This window comes from Cajanus cajan, chromosome 1 (assembly GCF_000230855.2).
Source record: "Cajanus cajan strain Asha chromosome 1, NIPB_CcT2T_4, whole genome shotgun sequence".
Lineage (NCBI taxonomy): Eukaryota > Viridiplantae > Streptophyta > Magnoliopsida > Fabales > Fabaceae > Cajanus > Cajanus cajan.
Window position 1 is genome coordinate 87,464,166 of NC_138517.1, and position 19,596 is coordinate 87,483,761.

The 19,596-nt window shown below is 33.6% G+C and overlaps 1 protein-coding gene across 1 annotated transcript; it reads right to left on the bottom strand.

Annotated features, from left to right (window-relative positions):
• Positions 1 to 1,896: 1,896 nt before the first annotated feature.
• On the bottom strand, positions 1,897 to 4,533 carry LOC145956014 (uncharacterized). The gene is made up of 2 exons (XM_083071569.1): positions 3,492 to 4,533; positions 1,897 to 3,362 (listed from the first exon to the last, which is right to left on the bottom strand). The coding sequence occupies exons 1-2, from the start codon at positions 4,531 to 4,533 to the stop codon at positions 1,897 to 1,899; spliced, it is 2,508 nt and encodes an 835-aa protein (XP_082927695.1).
• Positions 4,534 to 19,596: the final 15,063 nt, after the last annotated feature.

Below are 19,596 nucleotides of genomic sequence, written 5' to 3' on the forward strand. Positions count from 1 at the left end.
AGTGGTTCGGCCTCGACCCACTTTGTGAAGTAATCTACAGCAACTAGCAAAAATATCCATACCCCACATTGCAAACGGCCAGGGTGAACTAATACAATGAAGTTCTTCCGCTGAAGCATGAATAAGGTTACCATGTCGCTGACAAGATGTGCAATGCTTAACAAACTTTGCACAATCATCCCCAAGAGTAGGTCAATAGTATCCTGCCCGAAGCACCTTGGTGGTCAGGGTTCGTCCTCCCGAGTGAAAACCGCATATCCCCTCATGCATTTCTCTCAAAATGTATTCAGCCTGCTCTGCATCAACACATTTCAACAAGGGGACCGAGAATCCCCTTCTATATAGCTCTCCTCCAACCATGGTATATCTAGTAGCCTGCGTTCGGAGCTTTCTAGTAGTCGCTGGGTCAGACGGCACTTTACCATGTTCAAGATGATCTACCATATCAGTAATCCATGTTCGAGTGGATTCCTCAACTGCCAAACATTCAGTAGTTGCCACACTTGGAGCTTCAAGGTCTAAGTGAAGTGTGGTTCTCAACTGTCCCGGTTTTCGGGTACTGCTTGCTAACCGAGCCAATTGATCCGCCCTTTCATTGTGCGCTCTCGGCGTATGCTTCACTTGAACTTCGTCAAACGTATCACGAATTCTCTGAAACAAATGATAATATTTCAACAAGTTTGCATCTTTTTGGAAATTATCATTCACCTGTTCGGCTACAACTTTTGAATCGGTCCAGCACTCCAATCGGCTAACTCCGATTTCTCGTGCCAGCCTTAACCCTGCCAACAACGCTTCGTATTCGGCTTGATTATTTGAAGCTTTGAACGTGAACCGTAATGATTGCTCAAGAATCAGTCCTGATGGTCCTTCTAAGATTATACCAGCTCCACTACCCTGATTGTTTGAGGAACCATCCACATGCATTATCCACACATCATTCATAAAGTAACCCTTTGGCTGCAACTCATTAACAAAATCCACCAAGTATTGGGATTTGATCGGCCCTCGTGGTTCAAAACCAACGTCGAACTCCGATAACTCAATAGACCAGGCCATCATCCTTCCTGCTAATTCAGGTTTACGTAATACCTTAGCTATCGGGCAGTCAGTTCGAACGATGACACGATGACTCTGAAAATACTGCCTGAGGCGCCGAGCGGTGTGGACCAGTCCCAGTGCCACCTTTTCCAAAAGCTGGTATCTTGTCTCAGCCTCTTGTAATATGCGACTGATGAAGTAGATGGGTTGTTGTCTATCCCTTTCTTGAACTAGAACGGCATTGATTGCATCGTTTGATACGCACAGGTAAACCACAATTGGTAGCTCGAGATCGGGCTTGGAGAGTATGGGCGGTGAGCCGAGACGCTCCTTTAAAGTCCGAAAAGCCTCTTCACACTCAATAGACCATTCAAATTTTTTCGTTTTTCTCAGCAATCTCACAATAGGTTTCGTTATCTCGGCCAAACATGGAAGGAATCGTGACAACGCTGTGAGTCGACCTGCCAACTGTTGAACTTGTTTGAGGCTCTGAGGGCTTACCATGTTGATGATTGCCATGCACATATCAGGATTAGCTTCAATGCCCCTCGCCGACAGCATGAAGCCGAGGAATTTTCCCCCTGCTACTCCAAACACGCACTTTTCCGGGTTAAGCCTCATGTCATACTTGCACAACTGTTGGAATACCTCCGATAAGTCCATTACATGTCGATCAAGGTCTCTGGATTTAACGACCATATCATCCACATATACCTCCATATTCCTACCTATTTGGTGTTGAAAAACTTTGTTCATCAATCTTTGATACGTTGCCCCTGCATTTTTCAACCCAAAAGGCATTACCTGATAACAGTAATTGGCCGAGTCAGTTATGAAATCCGTCTTCTCCTCATCTCAGGAATGCATGGGGATTTGGTTATATCCCGAATAAGCGTCAAGAAAAGTTAAAATTCCATGGCCGGAGGCGCCATCGACTAACCGATCTATGTTCGGGAGTGGGTAGGCATCTTTAGGACATGCTTTGTTGAGGTTAGTATAATCAATACACATTCTCCACTTTCCATTCGGTTTTTTCACCATCACTACATTTGCTAACCAAGTGGTATAATGAACCTCCCGAATGAACCCGGCATCAAGCAACTTGGCTATCTCCGTTTCAACTGCAAGCTTCCTTTCCGTCCCCATTTTTCTTTTACGTTGTGCGATTGGTCTTGCTTCAGTGCAAACTGACAACTTATGACACATAACCTTAGGGTCCACACCAGGCATGTCAGAAGGTGTCCACACAAAAAGATCTTTATTTTTCAATATAACCTCGCACAGGGCAGAACGATCTTCTTCAGACATGTCGGCGCCGATGTATGTAACCTGAACAGGATGTACACCGATCTGAAATTGCACTTTTAATTCAACTGGCTCTACCCACTCTTCGTTGTTCATTCTCGGATCAAGATCCCAAACCGGCTCCTCCACTAGTGCCGAGGCGTTAACAACATGAACCCTTTTTGACTTCGACCTTTTCTCTTCCAATGGCGCGAGTCGCAAACTAGCGTAGTAACACTCCCTAGCAGCCTTCTGATCGGCGTGAATTGTGATGATTTTCCCTTTATCAGATGGAAACTTCATCGCTAAGTGTGGTGTTGAAACGATAGCCCCCAATGCATTCAAGGATGGCCTGCCGAGGAGGATATTATACGAAGTGCTAGCATCAACCATAATATACTTCACTTGAATTTCTCTGCTTTCCTGCTCATCAAAACCAAAGTGCGTGAAGAGTTTAATATAACCCCTGGTACTTACTCTTTCTCCTGCAAAACCGACCAATGGATCATCATAAGGGAGCAATTCTTTTTCAGAAATACCCAACTGCTTGAATGTATTCCAATATAATATATCAGCCGAACTGCCTTGATCGTTCAATGTTTTCTTGACAAGGCAATTATGAATTTCCACACTAATAACCATCGGGTCGTCTTGCTCTAGATCAATGCCCTTGAAATTAGCATCAGTGAAGGTTATTGCTGGTAACTTCCGAGAAGACTGTCTATGAACAGTGTTGACCGACCGAATTGCTCTGAGATGCCTCTTTTGAGCCGAAGAAGTTGAGCCTCCACCAGCAAACCCTCCTGCAATGGTATTAATCACCCTCCTATGCAGTGGTGCCGAAGTATCTTTTCTTTCACGCGACCAGCTTCTTTCACGTGACCTGCTTCTTTCTCGTGGGGCTCTATCGGAATGGTCCTGCCTGCGCCGATCCTGATATCTAGGTTGATATGAGCGAGTTTGAGACGACCCCGACCGATCCACACAGTTATGCAATTTGCCTTGCTTAATCAAATCTTCAATTTTATCTTTAAGGGCTACACATTCATCAGTGGAATGTCCACGATTGCGATGATACCGACAAGATTTACTAGTATCCGCTCGTGGTGGAGTGGATGCTCTTTTCGGAATTGTCAACACTTCTGAACTAGAGCTTGTTCAAGCACCGCAGCACGGCTGGTATTGAATGTACTTCGGACCCCGATTAGGCCGATCCCGAAGAGATATCTCCTTGCCTCGCCCCCTGTATGGTTGTTCTGCCTGCTTTTCTATCTTGCTCGACGATTCAGCTCGGGCCTGATTACGATACTCCATCAACTCTTCCATCTGCATGTATTTGTCAGCCCGTCTCCTTAGATCATTCATGTCTGAAGGTGGCTTTTTACAAATACTATTGACAAACGGCCCCGGTTTTAAGGCTGTTGTGAGATGATGCAGTGCGACGGCCGGGTTAAGGTCTCTAATCTCCAAAGTTGCTTTGTTGAACCGATCCATGAAGGTCCGAAGAGATTCCTTCTTGTCTTGGCGAAGGCCGACTAGAGATAGGGATGTCAGACTATGGGGGCGACTTGTTGCGAATTGAATGGTGAACTGAGATGACAAAGTGCTGAAGGAATCGATGGAATTGGGAGGGAGCCGAGTAAACCAACTCAATGCCCTACCTTTAAGTGACGTGGGAAAAATCCGACACAAGGCAGCATCGTCAGTTGTGCTCAATGTCACCTGTGTCAAGAAAACATCAAGATGTTCATCAGGATCAGTGGTACCATCATATTTATCAATAGGCAAGGATTTCCAGTTATCCATCAACGGAAGTTGCATGATAGTAGGAGTGAAGGGGTGTCGATGTGATCCAATAGTTGTCAAGTCTGCAGGACGGCCGACGGTGGGTAAGGCCGAGAGGGGTTTTCCAGGTGCCACTGCCGAGGCATGGGGAGCTGAGGTGTGGACCGCATGGGATTGATACGATCCCTGAGTTTGTGTGTTGGTGACATGAGTAGGTTTCCATGAAGTGTCTTGACTTTTCAACACCTCGTTTTCGGCTCTCAAGGCCGAAAGCTCTCTTGCATCTCTCTCTCGCTGCTGTTTCATCAACTCCATTTCCTGTTTCAACAATCGAACTGTTTCGGAAAGATCTGTTTCATCAACAACCTCAACATGTTCTTCATTTTGATGGTCCTGAGTGTTTGTTCTCCTAGTTATCGCCATTACACTTAGTTAAACTTCTAATTGCCTTCGTTCGGCCCCACGGTGGGCGCCAAATGTACCTACAAAGAGGATACACCAATGATCTTCTCGTAGTCTGAAGGCCGAACGAGTGCTCCAATCCGATGTGAATAGAGGGGTTGGTACCTGCAGAAGGCACTCCAACGCTCAAGTCAGAACAAACACAGATATCTAGGATAATTAATGAACAGTGACGTTACCTTTTGACTTGAGCTATTTATACTGACATTTATGAGCCCTGGACCCCATGGGCCCTGCAACGTATTTACCGTATCAGGTAATACACCTTAATTATCTGATTAACCCCTAATCATGGGTTAAGAGCAATGAGTGATGATAGTTCGGTCCTGGTGGCCGATTGCCGTTCGGCCACCAAGTACTGCCATTCGGCGGCCGACCAGAGGTGGCCGAACGCCCCTACCCGTACAAAAATGAATCAATTCGACCTAAGCCAATCAGCCAACAAATAAGTAACTCGTGAAAATTTCAAGTCAGAGTTTTACTCGCTTCTTGTATTTCAAAGCATGTTTAACATAAATGATCACTCACATAACTTTGACGTTGAACCAAACCGAATGATAATACAAACATGCTCTTAACCATTATAGTTAGTTAACACAATTGTTTATTATTTGTATTTGTAATTTTTATTTTTAACAAGTATCACAAATAATAATAAAAATGTAATTTGTGAGTATCAACATGATGGATACCTTATCTGTGTGACTATGAAGTTAGCATAAGACGAGTGATAGAGTTATTACCCATGTTTGAACTACTTGATTACCATCATTGTATGTCATATATACATGTTTCCATGTTCAAGTTAGCCTAACTTTTTTTTTTTTCTTTTGTACCACATTTTAGTTTCGTATAACATCACACATTTGGGAAATATCAATTCATCTTTGTTAAAGATTCTACCTATACTTTGAAATAAAAATTTATCATAGATAAATAAATATAACTTAGTGAAATATTTATAATAACATAAATGTGGAAGAGACAATAGATAAGAAGATAACCAAACTTGCTTGAAAATAGAAAGTTTGTGTTGGTTGTGTGTGAAAGTGAAAGATTCCTTAAAAATGATGTTGGAACATCTTCAAAAAAAAATTTATTCTTATTTTATTTAATATATATATATATATATATATATTATTAGTTAAACTTTAATTAATCTTTTATTGAAATTATATAATTTTTGATATTGAAAGAAGAATAAAAAAATATATACGATAGAGAAACATTGGATAGAGGTGTCTTTCAGTTCTATTAAGTATTGTTCGGATGTGGGGATTGCATTTTAGGCGATAGATTCCAATTGTATGTGAACCCTTTGGTGTTAGGAATTAGTACTGCTTACTGCATAACGTTATCTTCATTAATTCCAAACTTCAAAGTCAAATTAATATCTGTTAATGCTCTCTAGAAAGATCCACCTTATTCCATTTTCTTTCATCTCACCTTTTTTCAGTATACAAGATAGCTATACTTTGAGGATGATTGGCAAGGTTAACATAATACAAGGACTCTGTTTACAAACCTTCATTAATCAGTCACGACCTATACAGCACAGAACATCACCTGTTCCTCATACATTGGAAAATCTACGAGACCCACTCGATATCTAGATTATCTGTCATGTTTTTCACCCAATCACAAACCATCTGAGTTATCACAACTTATCCTCCACTCACAAAGATTGTCTTTCATCTACCCACACACTATGAACCATCTTTCTACCCTCGAGCTGCCAAATACTGAATGCCAGCAAACAATGAAAGGGAGAGTTTGCATCCATGGAACCAACCACAGATGAACGATAGGGAAGCACTGTTTGAATGTTATTGAGTGTGCTAAGTTAAAACCAAAGTACATGCTTTATTCATAGGCTTAAAACAAGATTTGTGACCAACGACCACATACAACATACTAACTAGAATACTTTCTACCTTAACAACTAATTAGTTCAAGTGCAATCTAAATTGAATTTTTTAAGAAAAAGTCTCAAATTTGAATTTTGTAGATAGAAAAAACATTATTGAAAAATAAATTTCTCTAAAAAAATTCATGTCAGTCAAGTTTTCAATAAAAATTAATTATCAATAAAGTTAATAGATGTTTCATATTAATAGAAATATTATAGAAAATAATAATAGACATTCTAGATATCTTTTTATCAACTAGCAAAGTTCACAAACTGATAATTTTTTTGCGAATTTTTGCATCAATTGAGGTTTGGAGTTTTTTTATAGTTGAATAATAATGTTTTCCTCTATAAAGACTTCTCTGAAGTTGACATGACTTTCTTTCTTGATATAAAGTTGTGAGGGAGAATATATGGCTTGCAAGTTGAATAAGTCAATTTATGGTTTAGACAAGTGTCTTACAGTCAAAATCCAGTTCCATACTTCTTGCTATCAGTTGCAATCAGTCACGTTTTGATTACTCCTTGTTTTTAAGGGCATCTGAAAGCATATACATAGCTTTATTGGTGTATGTGGATGACATAATAATTGCATCTCCAAATCCAACCTCTATTTAAAAGATTCAAACTGCACCACAACTACTTTTAAAATTTAAAATGATTGGTGACCTTACACATTTTTTTAGGTTAGAAATTGCTCGATCTAGGAAGAGAATCTAGCCAGTGAAAATGCACACTTACTTTTCTGGTCCCGGAAGATACAAGTTGCATAGATACTAAACCTGCACATCTCCAAATGGATCCAAATCATCAAGAAGTATTGCAACTGGAGACACTTAAACAGATGTTTGTATGTGTTCCTAGGAAACTCAACCTCATGAAATCCAAGAAACACACCATGATTTCTTGCTTAAGCGAAATATAGATATATGGCTAGTGCCATTAATGAAATTGACTGCTTGGATCATCATTTTGCTTGAGGATTTTGAAATTACAGTTGGTCCTACTCTCATTTTTTTTACAATTTACCATTCACATAGCCTCTAACCTTTCCTTTCATGAAATATCCACAGAGAAATTGAATTTTGGTTCATTAGCGAAAAGTGGAATCTAATATGTGTGAAACTCATTAACTAAGAACATGTTTGAATATAATTTATAAGGACTTTTAAAGGTTTCTATAGTAAAAATAAAATATATTTTTCAGTAATTTAAAAAAAACATTTATAAATTTGTATCTAAATATGTTCTACGACGCATATTCACTGAACCACTTAAGCATCCATTATTCAGAGATTTATTTTCTAAGTTAGGAGTGCTCACTGTTTGTCTCTCAACTTGAAAGGGGAGTTTCATTAATTATGAATCAGATTAGAAAAAACAAAAAAGAATAGTGAATAATTTTAATAGAAAATAAGATTACCATAGTTGATTCATTATTTTTTTAATAAAGTGTAAGTTTAGTTTATAGTTTTGTTTCATGGATATCTAATTTATAGTTTATAGTTTTGTTTCATCAATCGTTGTTTCAATATTTTTAAAGAATTGAAATTCGGCCCAACCCAAGTAAATAGGGTAGATAAAATTACGGCTGCTTCATTGCGGTGGCCCAAAATTAATCAAAATACAAGAAGGCTCATGATAAACACACCTTCACTCTCCTATAAGCACACCCCCTTTTAAAAAAAATATATATAAAATGTCTAAATTACCTTTAAAAAAAATTCCTAAATTTACACCCCTCCTTCCTCGCACCCCCTTCCCCGCAAGCAGAACGGGCCGTACTGCAAGCAGAACGGGCCATACTGCAAGCAGAACGGCCCGTACTGCTTGCAATACGGCCCGTTCTGTTTTCAGTGCTGGCCGTTCTGCAGAAAAAAACGGGCCGTACTGTTTTCAGTACGCCCCGTTCTGCAAGTAGTACGTCACGTTCTTCAATCAGTACGGCCCGTTCTGCAAGCAGTACAGGCCGTTCTGCTTGCAGCAAGGGCCGTTCTACTTGCAACAAGGGCCGTTCTGGGGCCGTTCTGTTGCAGTACAGGCCACCGCGTCACTTTTAAAATGGTTACCTTATGACTGATTTTAAAACCCCGATTTTAAAAGTTATTTTTGTACTAATCTTTCTTTTCATAGAACAAGTAAGAGTCTTTCTCATACAAAATCACTTGCCGACATTGCGCACCCATCTTCTTTCTCTTTCTGGCACTCCTCTTCTTCTTCTTCTTACTGTTACGAAAAGTTCTTTCCGGAATTATATAAAAATGTTCCGGAAAATACTTTCCATAATATTAAATTCTTATTCCGGAAAGTATTTTCCGGAAATATTTTGTTATATAATTCTGGAAAGTATTTTCCATATAATATTAAAGTTACTATTACGGAAAGTTCTTTCCGGAATTATATGAACAATAATTTCTATTCCGAAAAGTACTTTCCGGAATGCTAATGACTGTAAAAGTACTTTTCGAAATGCTATGACTGTAAAAGAACCTTTCTTATGCTGATTATGGTGGGACTAGTCCTTTTTTTCTATTCAGAATGACTGTAAAAGTATATTGCTTAATAACATTGAGCGGAAAGAGGCTTTGAGAAGAAGAGGGGTGTGAAATGTGGGGTGCGGGGAAGGAGGGTGGGGGAAGGGAGGTGTAAATTTAAGAATTTTATTTTTTTTAAAGGGTAATTTAGACATTTTATATTTTTTTTTTTAAAAAGGGGGTGTGTTTATATGAGAGTGGAGGTGTGATTATCACCAGCCATACAAGAAACAACCCAAAATACATTGATTTAAACTCACCCCACCCACAAAGTAGATGCGATGGCCCAATCCTTCAGAGAGGGAGAAAAGGAGAAAGTGTTCACTTTGTTTGTGTGCTGCATTTGTGGTTTATTCAGATTAAATTACACTTTTGACCACCTTATAATTTTCAATTTGTGATTTTTGTCTCCTGTTTTGATAAAATGAAATTTTGGTTTTCTAAATTTTAAAGTGGCTCAGGGCACAATTCTCTCAAATAATAAGAAAAGGTGAAATTTCTATTTAGTGGGCCACGTTGATCAACGTGTGCTGACTTGCGGACCCCATTATGGTGTTTCACACAGCTTGCTTAACACGGCTTGATTAATGGCTTTCTCCACATCAAATTGCGCTCTATATTTTGTTCACAATAATCAGCTACCAATATATATATATATAAAATAATGAAGCTTTTTAAACACATGAGTATATTATTGGTCCAACATTCTCTCATTTCTTAAATTCCAAGCATTGAAATTGGTTCCTAGAGCTCGCCAACCTCTTCCAGCAACATTGCTTTTTTTATTTGTTGCACAAATGTCACTTGACTGATTGCCCCATTTTTTAAATTGTGGGAGGCTAACTGCAATGCATCAAGTGGGAGTTATTTCAATAGCGCAACTAGGGTTTTCTTATTAGAATGGGGAGAGAAAAAAAATAGTATAACATTTTCACTATCATTATCATGATGGGACAATTGTCAAATTGTGTGCTTATTAAATACGGAAGTTGTTGTGGGTGATTGAGAACCCGATCCCAAAACTGTCCCATACGAGAAACCATCAATTATGCTACTCTTTGATGTAATTATCAGGGAATAGGGATATCTTGACTCACTTCGTAGAAAAGTCAAAACTAATTAGCAGACACATCAGGTGAAGTTAGTTTTCCAAACTTCACAGGTATAGTTATCATACACAGGAGTTATACTACCTAAACTCTTGTTAGGTTTAGAATTGGGATGATAATGTTTTTTCTTACTTATACTGTTATCTTTAATTTGTGATTTATTTTAATTTTTAAATATAAAACAAAATAACTTATAATTGAAATCTATAATTTATATAATTTTCAACCAAATTCCATAGTAAGAATGTATTAGAAGGTACGAGAAAAATGGGTGGTGAAACAGTAGCACTCCTAGTGAGGAATAGCTGTAACAGTAGGAGGGAAAGCTGGTGGGATTTATTGTGTTTAATCATTCCTCTATAGATGCTTTTTGTAAGGTATTAATCATAGTCCTACATTATGATCCTGAAATGATTCTCTGGGACAGAAAGTAAATAAATAAATAATTAATTCAAAGACCAAAAGGAAGTGGTAGATTATATAATGTAATACCAAATATCAAATTCATCAATTATTCATTTCTACTAATAGGTTACGGGTTACGGCCGAAGTAACAAATAGGACTTGGTTAATTGGTTGAAGCAATATGAAAAGTTTGAAAACATGCATAGATGCCAATATAATATCCAGAACATGATTAGTCTCATCGGCCAAGGACAAAAAAGTTCAAATTAATTATTTTCCTTTAATTGATATGCAAAACAAAAACAGTTTTATATACACTCTTGTACATTACTTTAAATATTTAGACAGATATGGTGGAGTGCTGATCAACAATTGCTGAAGAGTGATGAGAAGTAGTATTTTTTGGAGGTTTTATTTCATCAGATGGAAAAATATATTCAATTATTGAAGTAGAAAAATTGGCATGTATCGTCAATAGGGAAGGTAAGAACAGCCTCTTGTAGTGGACCACTCAAAACTATGGACGGTGTTTTATGAACAGATATGTTTGACATATGACTGGTGTATGTTGCAGGCATGCAGCTAAGACCAAGTGCATGTATCTGTAGATGTGAAATTTTTGTGTACTCTATAAAAATATAGAAGCTTAGCTGTAAAGAAAAATTTAGAAATTTTCAACTCAAGATTATTCTCAAATAAAAGAAGATACAAGAGTTTCCTTGTCTATTGCACTTGGCACACTCTTTCACTGGTGTCTTCCCACCAACAATAACAGTTATATTATACTAATTAAGTGAGTATTTGACTTGGTTAAAAAGTAAATTTTCAAAAATATTATTTACTATATTGCATCTCTTTTCATAATCTTTTTTCCAACGTCAATTAGTTTTCCCTCTATCCCTTTTCAAAGAACTAAAAAATATGTGATCTGGTAGTTTAACAATTGATTTTCTGTCATATGTTTGTGATAATGGAAAGCTACAGATCATCGTGGTCCAATGGGAGGTTTCACAGTTCAAATCACTTGCCCAACGCATTTCTAATTAAGGGTTTGTTTGAATACAAATTTAAAGTACTGTTTTTAGAAATTTTCTATTAAAAAACTTTTAAATTTGTATTAAAACGGAGTCTAAGGATAAAATTATTATGAAAATGATCAAGAGGATGCCGATTGCATTGTGTATGCATAATGTTAAAATGGAAAGTAGGGAACATGTGAATCTGGGACGTGGATTTTTCTTTTAGGTTATGAAACCAATCATAGTAACTCTGTTTGGTTCAAGTCAGATACGGTGAACTTAATTAGACGAGTCTCTTGTGTTAACCTATTTTGTGGCTTTGTGCAAGATATTTTGCTCTCTAAAAAATCTGCAACCTTTCCATTGCAAAGATGACTAGGAGCCATGTAATTATAGCTTTTAGCTACGTGCATGTACTAGGCATTAGGCAGCACGGGTGCTACTTGTAATTGTTTGTGACAGCTTTAAAATTTTAATTGCCCAAAGCTATTAACAGAACTAGAATATCAGATTTTCCATTACTTACAAAGATTTTATGATCCCGTCCCTGTAGTTATTAGTCAGTCATAAATTTTGTCTTTTAGTACTCGTAGTTCTCAGCAGATTCACACAATCTAAGCGCACTCCTCGTGGTTCATTATTATATTTTTGGGTTAATTTTTTTTTTTCTTTTTATTTCTATGGCTTACCTCGATATTTTTGTCTCCATACTTTAGAAGTTTAGCTAATTTTTGGTGGTGGCAGAGGGACCAAAACACAAACGTAATGAAATTATAAGAACTAATTAAAACTCAAACTTTTTAAGCATAGAGACTAAAATCAAATTGAGGTAAACACAAAAATATATTTAAAACCTTGTATATTTAAAACTTTTCTGAGAAACGTTGTAGTGTAAGGTTTGTGGACCTAACTTGAATACAATTCTTTGAAAATCCTAATCAGGGCCCCTAGTTCTGGCCGATGGTACTAAATTTATCACACTCTGAAAATTGCTTTCTCGCCATATATCATGCTTCGCAGCTACAGTGTATAACCGACAAGAAGAATGCTACAAAAGAAGGGAATGTGAGCAAACACATAATTATGAAGGTCTTATATTTAGATAGTCATTAATGATATAATAATACTGACAAAGAAATTTTATATTTGCAAATAAAACCTTTTGCAGGTTGCTTGCGATCTTTATCCTACCGATTTTTTCATTTTTAATATTTATAATAATATTATAATACCGATTAGTCTCTTAACACTGTCAAAGTGGAAGAATCTTCAAACAAATAGAAAGATTAATTAAAATAGTAGAGTAATACATCCCAGTATTATTATAATATTGCAAAATAATCCCTCACCAACATTCTCAGTCGCCACGGGATTGAAGGGAGTTAAAAGTTTCTTAAGAAACAGTCCAAGCCAAACGTGACTTGATTTTAGTGACAGATTCTGTATCAAAAGACCGTATACTGGAATTTTCTATGCTTGATGCATGCCTGTGGTCCAATTCCCTGGTGTGACTGTTCACTATTGTCTGTTAATTACTGTCCACTATTATCAAGTGGCTCATATTATATTGCAACACCTTGATCGATTTAGATTTAGTAGCAATTAACAATACCTAAAACAGGAACGTCAGTAACATAATTTCTCCAATAAAACTACAACACATTTCAAAATAAAAAACCTTGTAACAAGGTTTCCCCATCCCAGCCATGTTATGATGGAAATCAGAAAGTAATATATTACAAATACGCATAGTTAAGTATTATGCTGATACATTAACAAGATTCAATGAAGGAAACAAATTAATGGACGCAACAGTTAACTGGTTAATTTTCAACCACTTTTGTTTTCTGTTATTGATTCCAATAGCGTTGATATTTCAACATTATTGTATCTAGAATAGGCCAAGTCTTTTTTGTTTAAATATGGTTCACTGGAATTGGCTCTGGGAGTGATGACGTGCATGTCAAAATGCTGGCGAATCATCCTAAAGTCATATACAACCTTCATGGCATCCATTTTTATGCGAAGCTTCAGCATTTAAAGTAATCATATGATTTATGAATTATGCCCTTGATTTAGAACCTAACCGGGTTGTCAACGATTTGAATTATGGTTTAAAAAACTCACATCATTTGCTCTTGCCATCAAAATTGTTTGTTCACTGTTCAGCCACCATAAACCGCAACATCATTAGCATGTTTTTCCTCTTATGATCTAAATATGGTTCTGAATTATTTATTTTTTTATACAACTACAACAATAAGATTTAAATCTAAAATTTTTGTACATATTACCTAAATTCTTCTACACTGGTGGATATTCTGAATTATAGTAAACATACAAAATTTTCCTTACAACACTTTTGATCACATTATTTTTACCTGTCGTTATTCATTAAATCACTAGTTTTATTACACATTTTTCTCTTTTCTTTTTGTCTAAACTTTGTACAATCAAGAAATAATATTTTCTCTTTTTGGATCACAAGATAGCCATCATCTTCTGTGTACAAAGTACAGGTGGTACATGCATGCATGATGTGTGAGTGTGAGTTCACAGTATGCCAATCCAACAAAAAATCCATTGATCATTTTTTTTCCTTTTTAGCATAAACATGGTGCACAGAGACAATAAAGAAAAGAAATAGAACTATTTGGGCACCCTTGGACAAAAGCGTGCCTATTATACATGAGGAGGGAATAGTGAGTGTTGGCGTGGAAGGAAAAGGACAAAATAGAAGGAGGGCAATAAGGTAATTTGATGTGCAGACATGAAAATTTGGAAGGAAAACAGTAAGAGGCAATAATGAAATAAAACTGAGTGAGATCTTTGTCTGCACATTGTTTAGTTGTCAGGTTTTGATGGGGTTGGGTTGATGCTTTGGTCCCCCAAGCTATGCCTAAGCTTTATCTTGTGATTGCAGAATTACAGGGTTCCCTTTAACGTGCGCGTTGGGTTTCTTTCATGCTTGGAATCTCTTGTCCACCGGGAATGGGGGGACCCGAGTGAGTAGTGGGTGTGGTAGGGAGGACCCACTTCCACCTCCACTGTAACTCTCTAAAGTGGATCTGCATCCTCTCCTGTCACTCTAAAATATAACATACCATGTTATAAAAAAAATGATCAGAATAATAAAACTTGCACAAATAATAATGAAATTTGTTACATTTATATTTTGATTTTCTCTTCCATAGCACAGCATTTAAATCTCTAAAAATCTACTACCAAGTGCAAGAATCAATTCTTGTGAAATTGTTTTAGTTTATGAGTGATTTTGAGTTTGATTAGTTTTTGTTTTGATATGAAAAATCACCTCAAGAAAATCTTAATGATTGTTAAGTTTAGAACATTCAGGTAATTAACGTGTTTGTTCTAACCCTAAAAAATTTCTTATGTATATACTTGTGTCTAAGTGCATTAATTTACATTCTTGATCTTTCAAGACTAAACCCATAAATCTTGGTGTTATTGTTTCTACTAGAGACAATCTCATGAATCTTGATGCTATCATCTTATCCCTAACTCTACACTATAAATCTATTCAATCATTTTTCAATTGAGTTGACCAAAGGTAGGGTTCGGTCAACGATTAGATTGGACGATATACTTTGCATTAACCTCAAGTATTAAGGAACATAGAAGTTTGGAATGAGTCGACACAAAGACTTGGGCTAGGTTGTCAATCAACAGCTAGATTATGTAATATACACAACTTCTCAATCTCAAGTACTTAAGTGCGAAGAAGTTCAAGTATGACTAATTTTAAATACATTAATTTTATAAATAAAAAAAGACCAATTATAATAATCTTATTTGACTCCAATATAATTATGTTGGATTTTTTTTTTAAACCATTAAGATCAATTTAATAGTATGAATTATAATAATATACATAAAATTTTAGTTGAAATATTGTTATCAATATTGAAATTCTTAAAAAGAAAACTATGATTATGCTCAACAGAGAATACACGAGATTTCTAAATAAAATTGCTTAAAATATTAATTAATTAAAATCTCATTCTTTATTGGCAGGTAAGTAGTCTCACTCACTCAACCTTGACGTTATAGTCTCTTATTTTTTTTAGTTCGTCCTTGAAGTATTCATATTGTAAGTTTGTAACGAACACGCCACTCAGTCAGCATTAATTGTCAAATGATGTGTCCGTTAACTTTCAATTCGTTGTTTTAATTTTTGGGTATAGGTACAATGATTAAGCCTTCTCGTGTTAATGTCTTCCAGATTCGCCTAACAAGGCTATATTGGTTTAGGATTTTATAAAATTTTAAAATATTTTTTTTAAGTAAAAAATTTTTGTTGGTATTTAATCAAGATTTGTCACTTAAAAATAATTCAGTATTATTTAATCTGGATTTTCAAAATTTTTTAAAGAGTTCATTAAAATCTATTAGTATTCATTTGAAACTTTTTATAAGTTAAAAATAATCTATTAGTATTCAAAAATATAATGATATTTTAAAGGATTATTATATTAGAGAGATTTTGAAGGAATTTTTAGTAGTATCTATAAATACCAAATTCATAAAACAATTTCATCCAAACCCATCAAATTTTGGAAGATTTTTTAAAGTGACTTTTCAAGTGTTTCAAGAATTTTCAATTGAGTTTTTCATCTTTTTTCTTTCTTTTTATGCTCTTGTCTTCTTTATTTTTTTCTCTACTAATAATAATGCATCACTGCTCATATATAATATTGTACTACTGTTCCCATTTCATTCCTTTATTTGGTAAAACTTTAGTACGTAAAATGATAGTATCATTGACTTGTTCTATTTTTCTCTTCATTCTCTTTAATTAACTTACTCTATTTTGCTTTATGTAGTTGAGTTTGTTCCTCAAATATATAACAAAGAAAATGCTTGAATTTTCAACTTTTAAGTAGTAATTTTTTTATAACATACGTCAAGAAAAAGGAAAAGTAAAAGCTGAAATTGATATCATAATCTCTACAATGAACTGTAGATCTTCGAGACCTTATAATCAATTTAGATTTATTAGAACATATATATATATATATATATATATATATAAAGATGAATTTAAGTTAAGGTTTCTGTGAGTAGAATAAAATGATAATGAATTTTAGTTGGGAGAAGAACCCTCCGTACAAAAATTGTGATCACTCTTCCTCCCTTGAGTTTGTTATTGTTATTCTTTCTTTTATAACTCAACAATTATTTTATTTCTTTTTTTTACTATGAATTTTTTTTTAATTTTTATATTATGAAATTAGAAATTTTTATATTTTTAAAAAAGAAATTAATATAAAATATTGCGGTATCTTAGAATTTAATATTAAAAATATTTCTTCACGAGTGAATAATTGAAAGTAATTAAAAAATTAAAAAAAAAATTGTCTTTCACTCTTTAAATTTGAATGTATAAAAAAATTCCTGATTTAAAATCTTGCAAAATCCTACAAAGTTTTAAAAGTCATAAAAATTTTGCAAAGTCTTTTAAAATTCGTAGGACTTTTAATTTTTATAACTAAAAAAACTCTTTAAAATCTTAATCCAATATATCCTAGAAAATACTTATAGTTTTGTTTATATGTTCATCATGGTTGAAGTTTGATTTTACTATAAAGATATTTTTAAACATAACAAAACAACAATATGTAAAATTTGTTTAATAATTAAATATATAATATTAGTATAAAGTTTTTATATTATCAATTAAAATAGAAATCAATTTTCATATAATTTTTAAAATAATTATTATAAAAATCAACAAAATTATGATGATTTGTGATTGGTGTACAAGACATTTTATAATATTGGTATATCTATTGTTTATTCATATAAAATCCAAGTTATATGAATTATATAAAAATAAATTGGTTGTCCTAAAAAAATTATTCAGTATTAAGCTTATTTTTCTTCAAAATTAATTTAAAACTGATTATTATTATTATTATTTAAAATTATTCAGTATTAAGCTTATTTTTCTTCAAAATTAATTTAAAACTGATTATTATTATTATTTTATTCACTATTAAGCTTATTATTATTATTATTTGGTATGGTTCTTATTGCGACTATTAATTATTTTATTTAAATATATAACACAGAAAAAAAAATTTCTGTATTTAAGCCTAAATTTTAAAATGGTTTTTGAAGAGTGTTAATTAAGCCTCCCTAAAATTAAGATAGTGTTACTTGATATGGATAAACATGGATTAAGTCGTCTAAATTTGTTTCTTCTGATCGAAACAATAATAATACTAGTAACTTGTTTAATTATATAATGGCCCACCTTGATTGATCTCAGTCAGTAAATTTATAATAGTCATTGTCAATATTCCAAATTCAGTTCATACCTTCATTTAAAGCAAGATTATTATTATTATTATTATTATTATTATTATTATGATGTAATTTGATTAAATTTATCTGTACATGTGTGTTTAAATTAACTTACATTCATATTAGAATTTTATACACATAATACATATGTACATGTAAATGTTGATATGCATTTGTTGTCCTTATTTTTTTAATGATTGTATGGATGACATATTTATGTAATTAATATAGAATCTTATAAGTTATGTGTCAAACAAAAGCAAGAATTAATGTAGTACTGTAATATTATAATTAGCAAAACAAAGGTTGAATAAAATAGATGTGAAATGGTGAAGAATAATGATGGGAAGTAGAAGATCCCTCGGGAGACTACAAAATCCATTTGTTCCCCATCTGTGTTTTGCTTTATCTTACTTTAATTCCTTTTCCTTATGAGCTGCCACCACATGATCATTCTGCACCTCAACCTCAAGCCTCCATCTCTCGCCCTTTCTCTGACACCCCATTAACGGTTTTATGCCCTTTCGTTAAAAACAATTAAGAATTCTCACCAGCCAATATAATTCTAGTTTAAAACCCTCATCGTGGAATAATCGATGGATAACATGTTCTCAAATGTGATTACAGATTGTTTCGGTAAGTATGTAACAAAGAATATTGTTACGAGAGGTTAGTACTGGATCTTCAAGTCTGTATGATCATAGAGTAATTAACGTGATTCATATATAACTATTTTTGTTAAATATATGCAATCGATCATAGGTTCTACTTTTAAGTTTGTATATATATGCATGAACTAATTTGTATTTATAAAAATAAATAAATGTTTTCAGAGATTAAACCTTAATTTTAGCTTCTGAGTAATGAATCTCTAACTCTTGACAATATGATATCTCTAGAAAAAAAACATTAATTATAAATTATTTAACATTTTAAAGAAAAATAATAATTTAAAAATAAAACATTAATTTTTTTAGTTATTCTTATATAACTAATAAGTTTTTATTCAATATTTCATAAACAAATTTATCGTAATCAAAGAAAAATGATCATAAACATTTGTCTACTTCTCTTCCAACATACTTCTACCTTATTTGTTCTTATTTATATTTTTTTATTATATTACTTTATCTATATTTTTTAATTAATTTAAATAAAAATGAAATAGGTAATTTTTATTTATTTTAATTAAATAAATAACAAAAAAATTTCAGGGTGTCGGATAAATGTTTTTGTCTTTTGTGGGAAAAAGGTTTTATTTCTCAATATGCTTATAATATGTTTTATTTTTCTATTTATTTGATTGTATACACAAATATTATATGTTATAGGTGTACACAAAAAAAAAAGTACAAGTAAATGTTAAAATTATTGGACAAACATTTTGTTCACTACATTATTTGATAGATATAATGTTGAATTTATTACAATATTTTTTTAATATTAATATATTATTATAATGAATTATCATTATCTTAATGAGGATAATAGTATTATGATAACAATAATATTAGTAATGATAATGATAATAACATGTTAATAACAAAAATAATAATAGATAATAGTGAAAATATTGTTAGATAATAATGGTAAGAGTCAGGATAATGTTACTACAAAATTATGATATATAATAAGTATTTTTTGTATTTTGGACAAAAAATTATCTCATAGTTTATTGAGCAACAAAAAAATTGGACTTTTATAATTTTTTTTCATCTTTT

Bases quoted from the DNA above. Each gene is read 5' to 3' on its own strand.
- LOC145956014 (XM_083071569.1), bottom strand. From the start codon at position 4,533: ATGGCGATAACTAGGAGAACAAACACTCAGGACCATCAAAATGAAGAA. The intron at 3,363-3,491 runs GTGCTTGAACAA...ATGAATGTGTAG, and splicing joins TCAATACCAGCCGTGCTGCG to CCCTTAAAGATAAAATTGAA.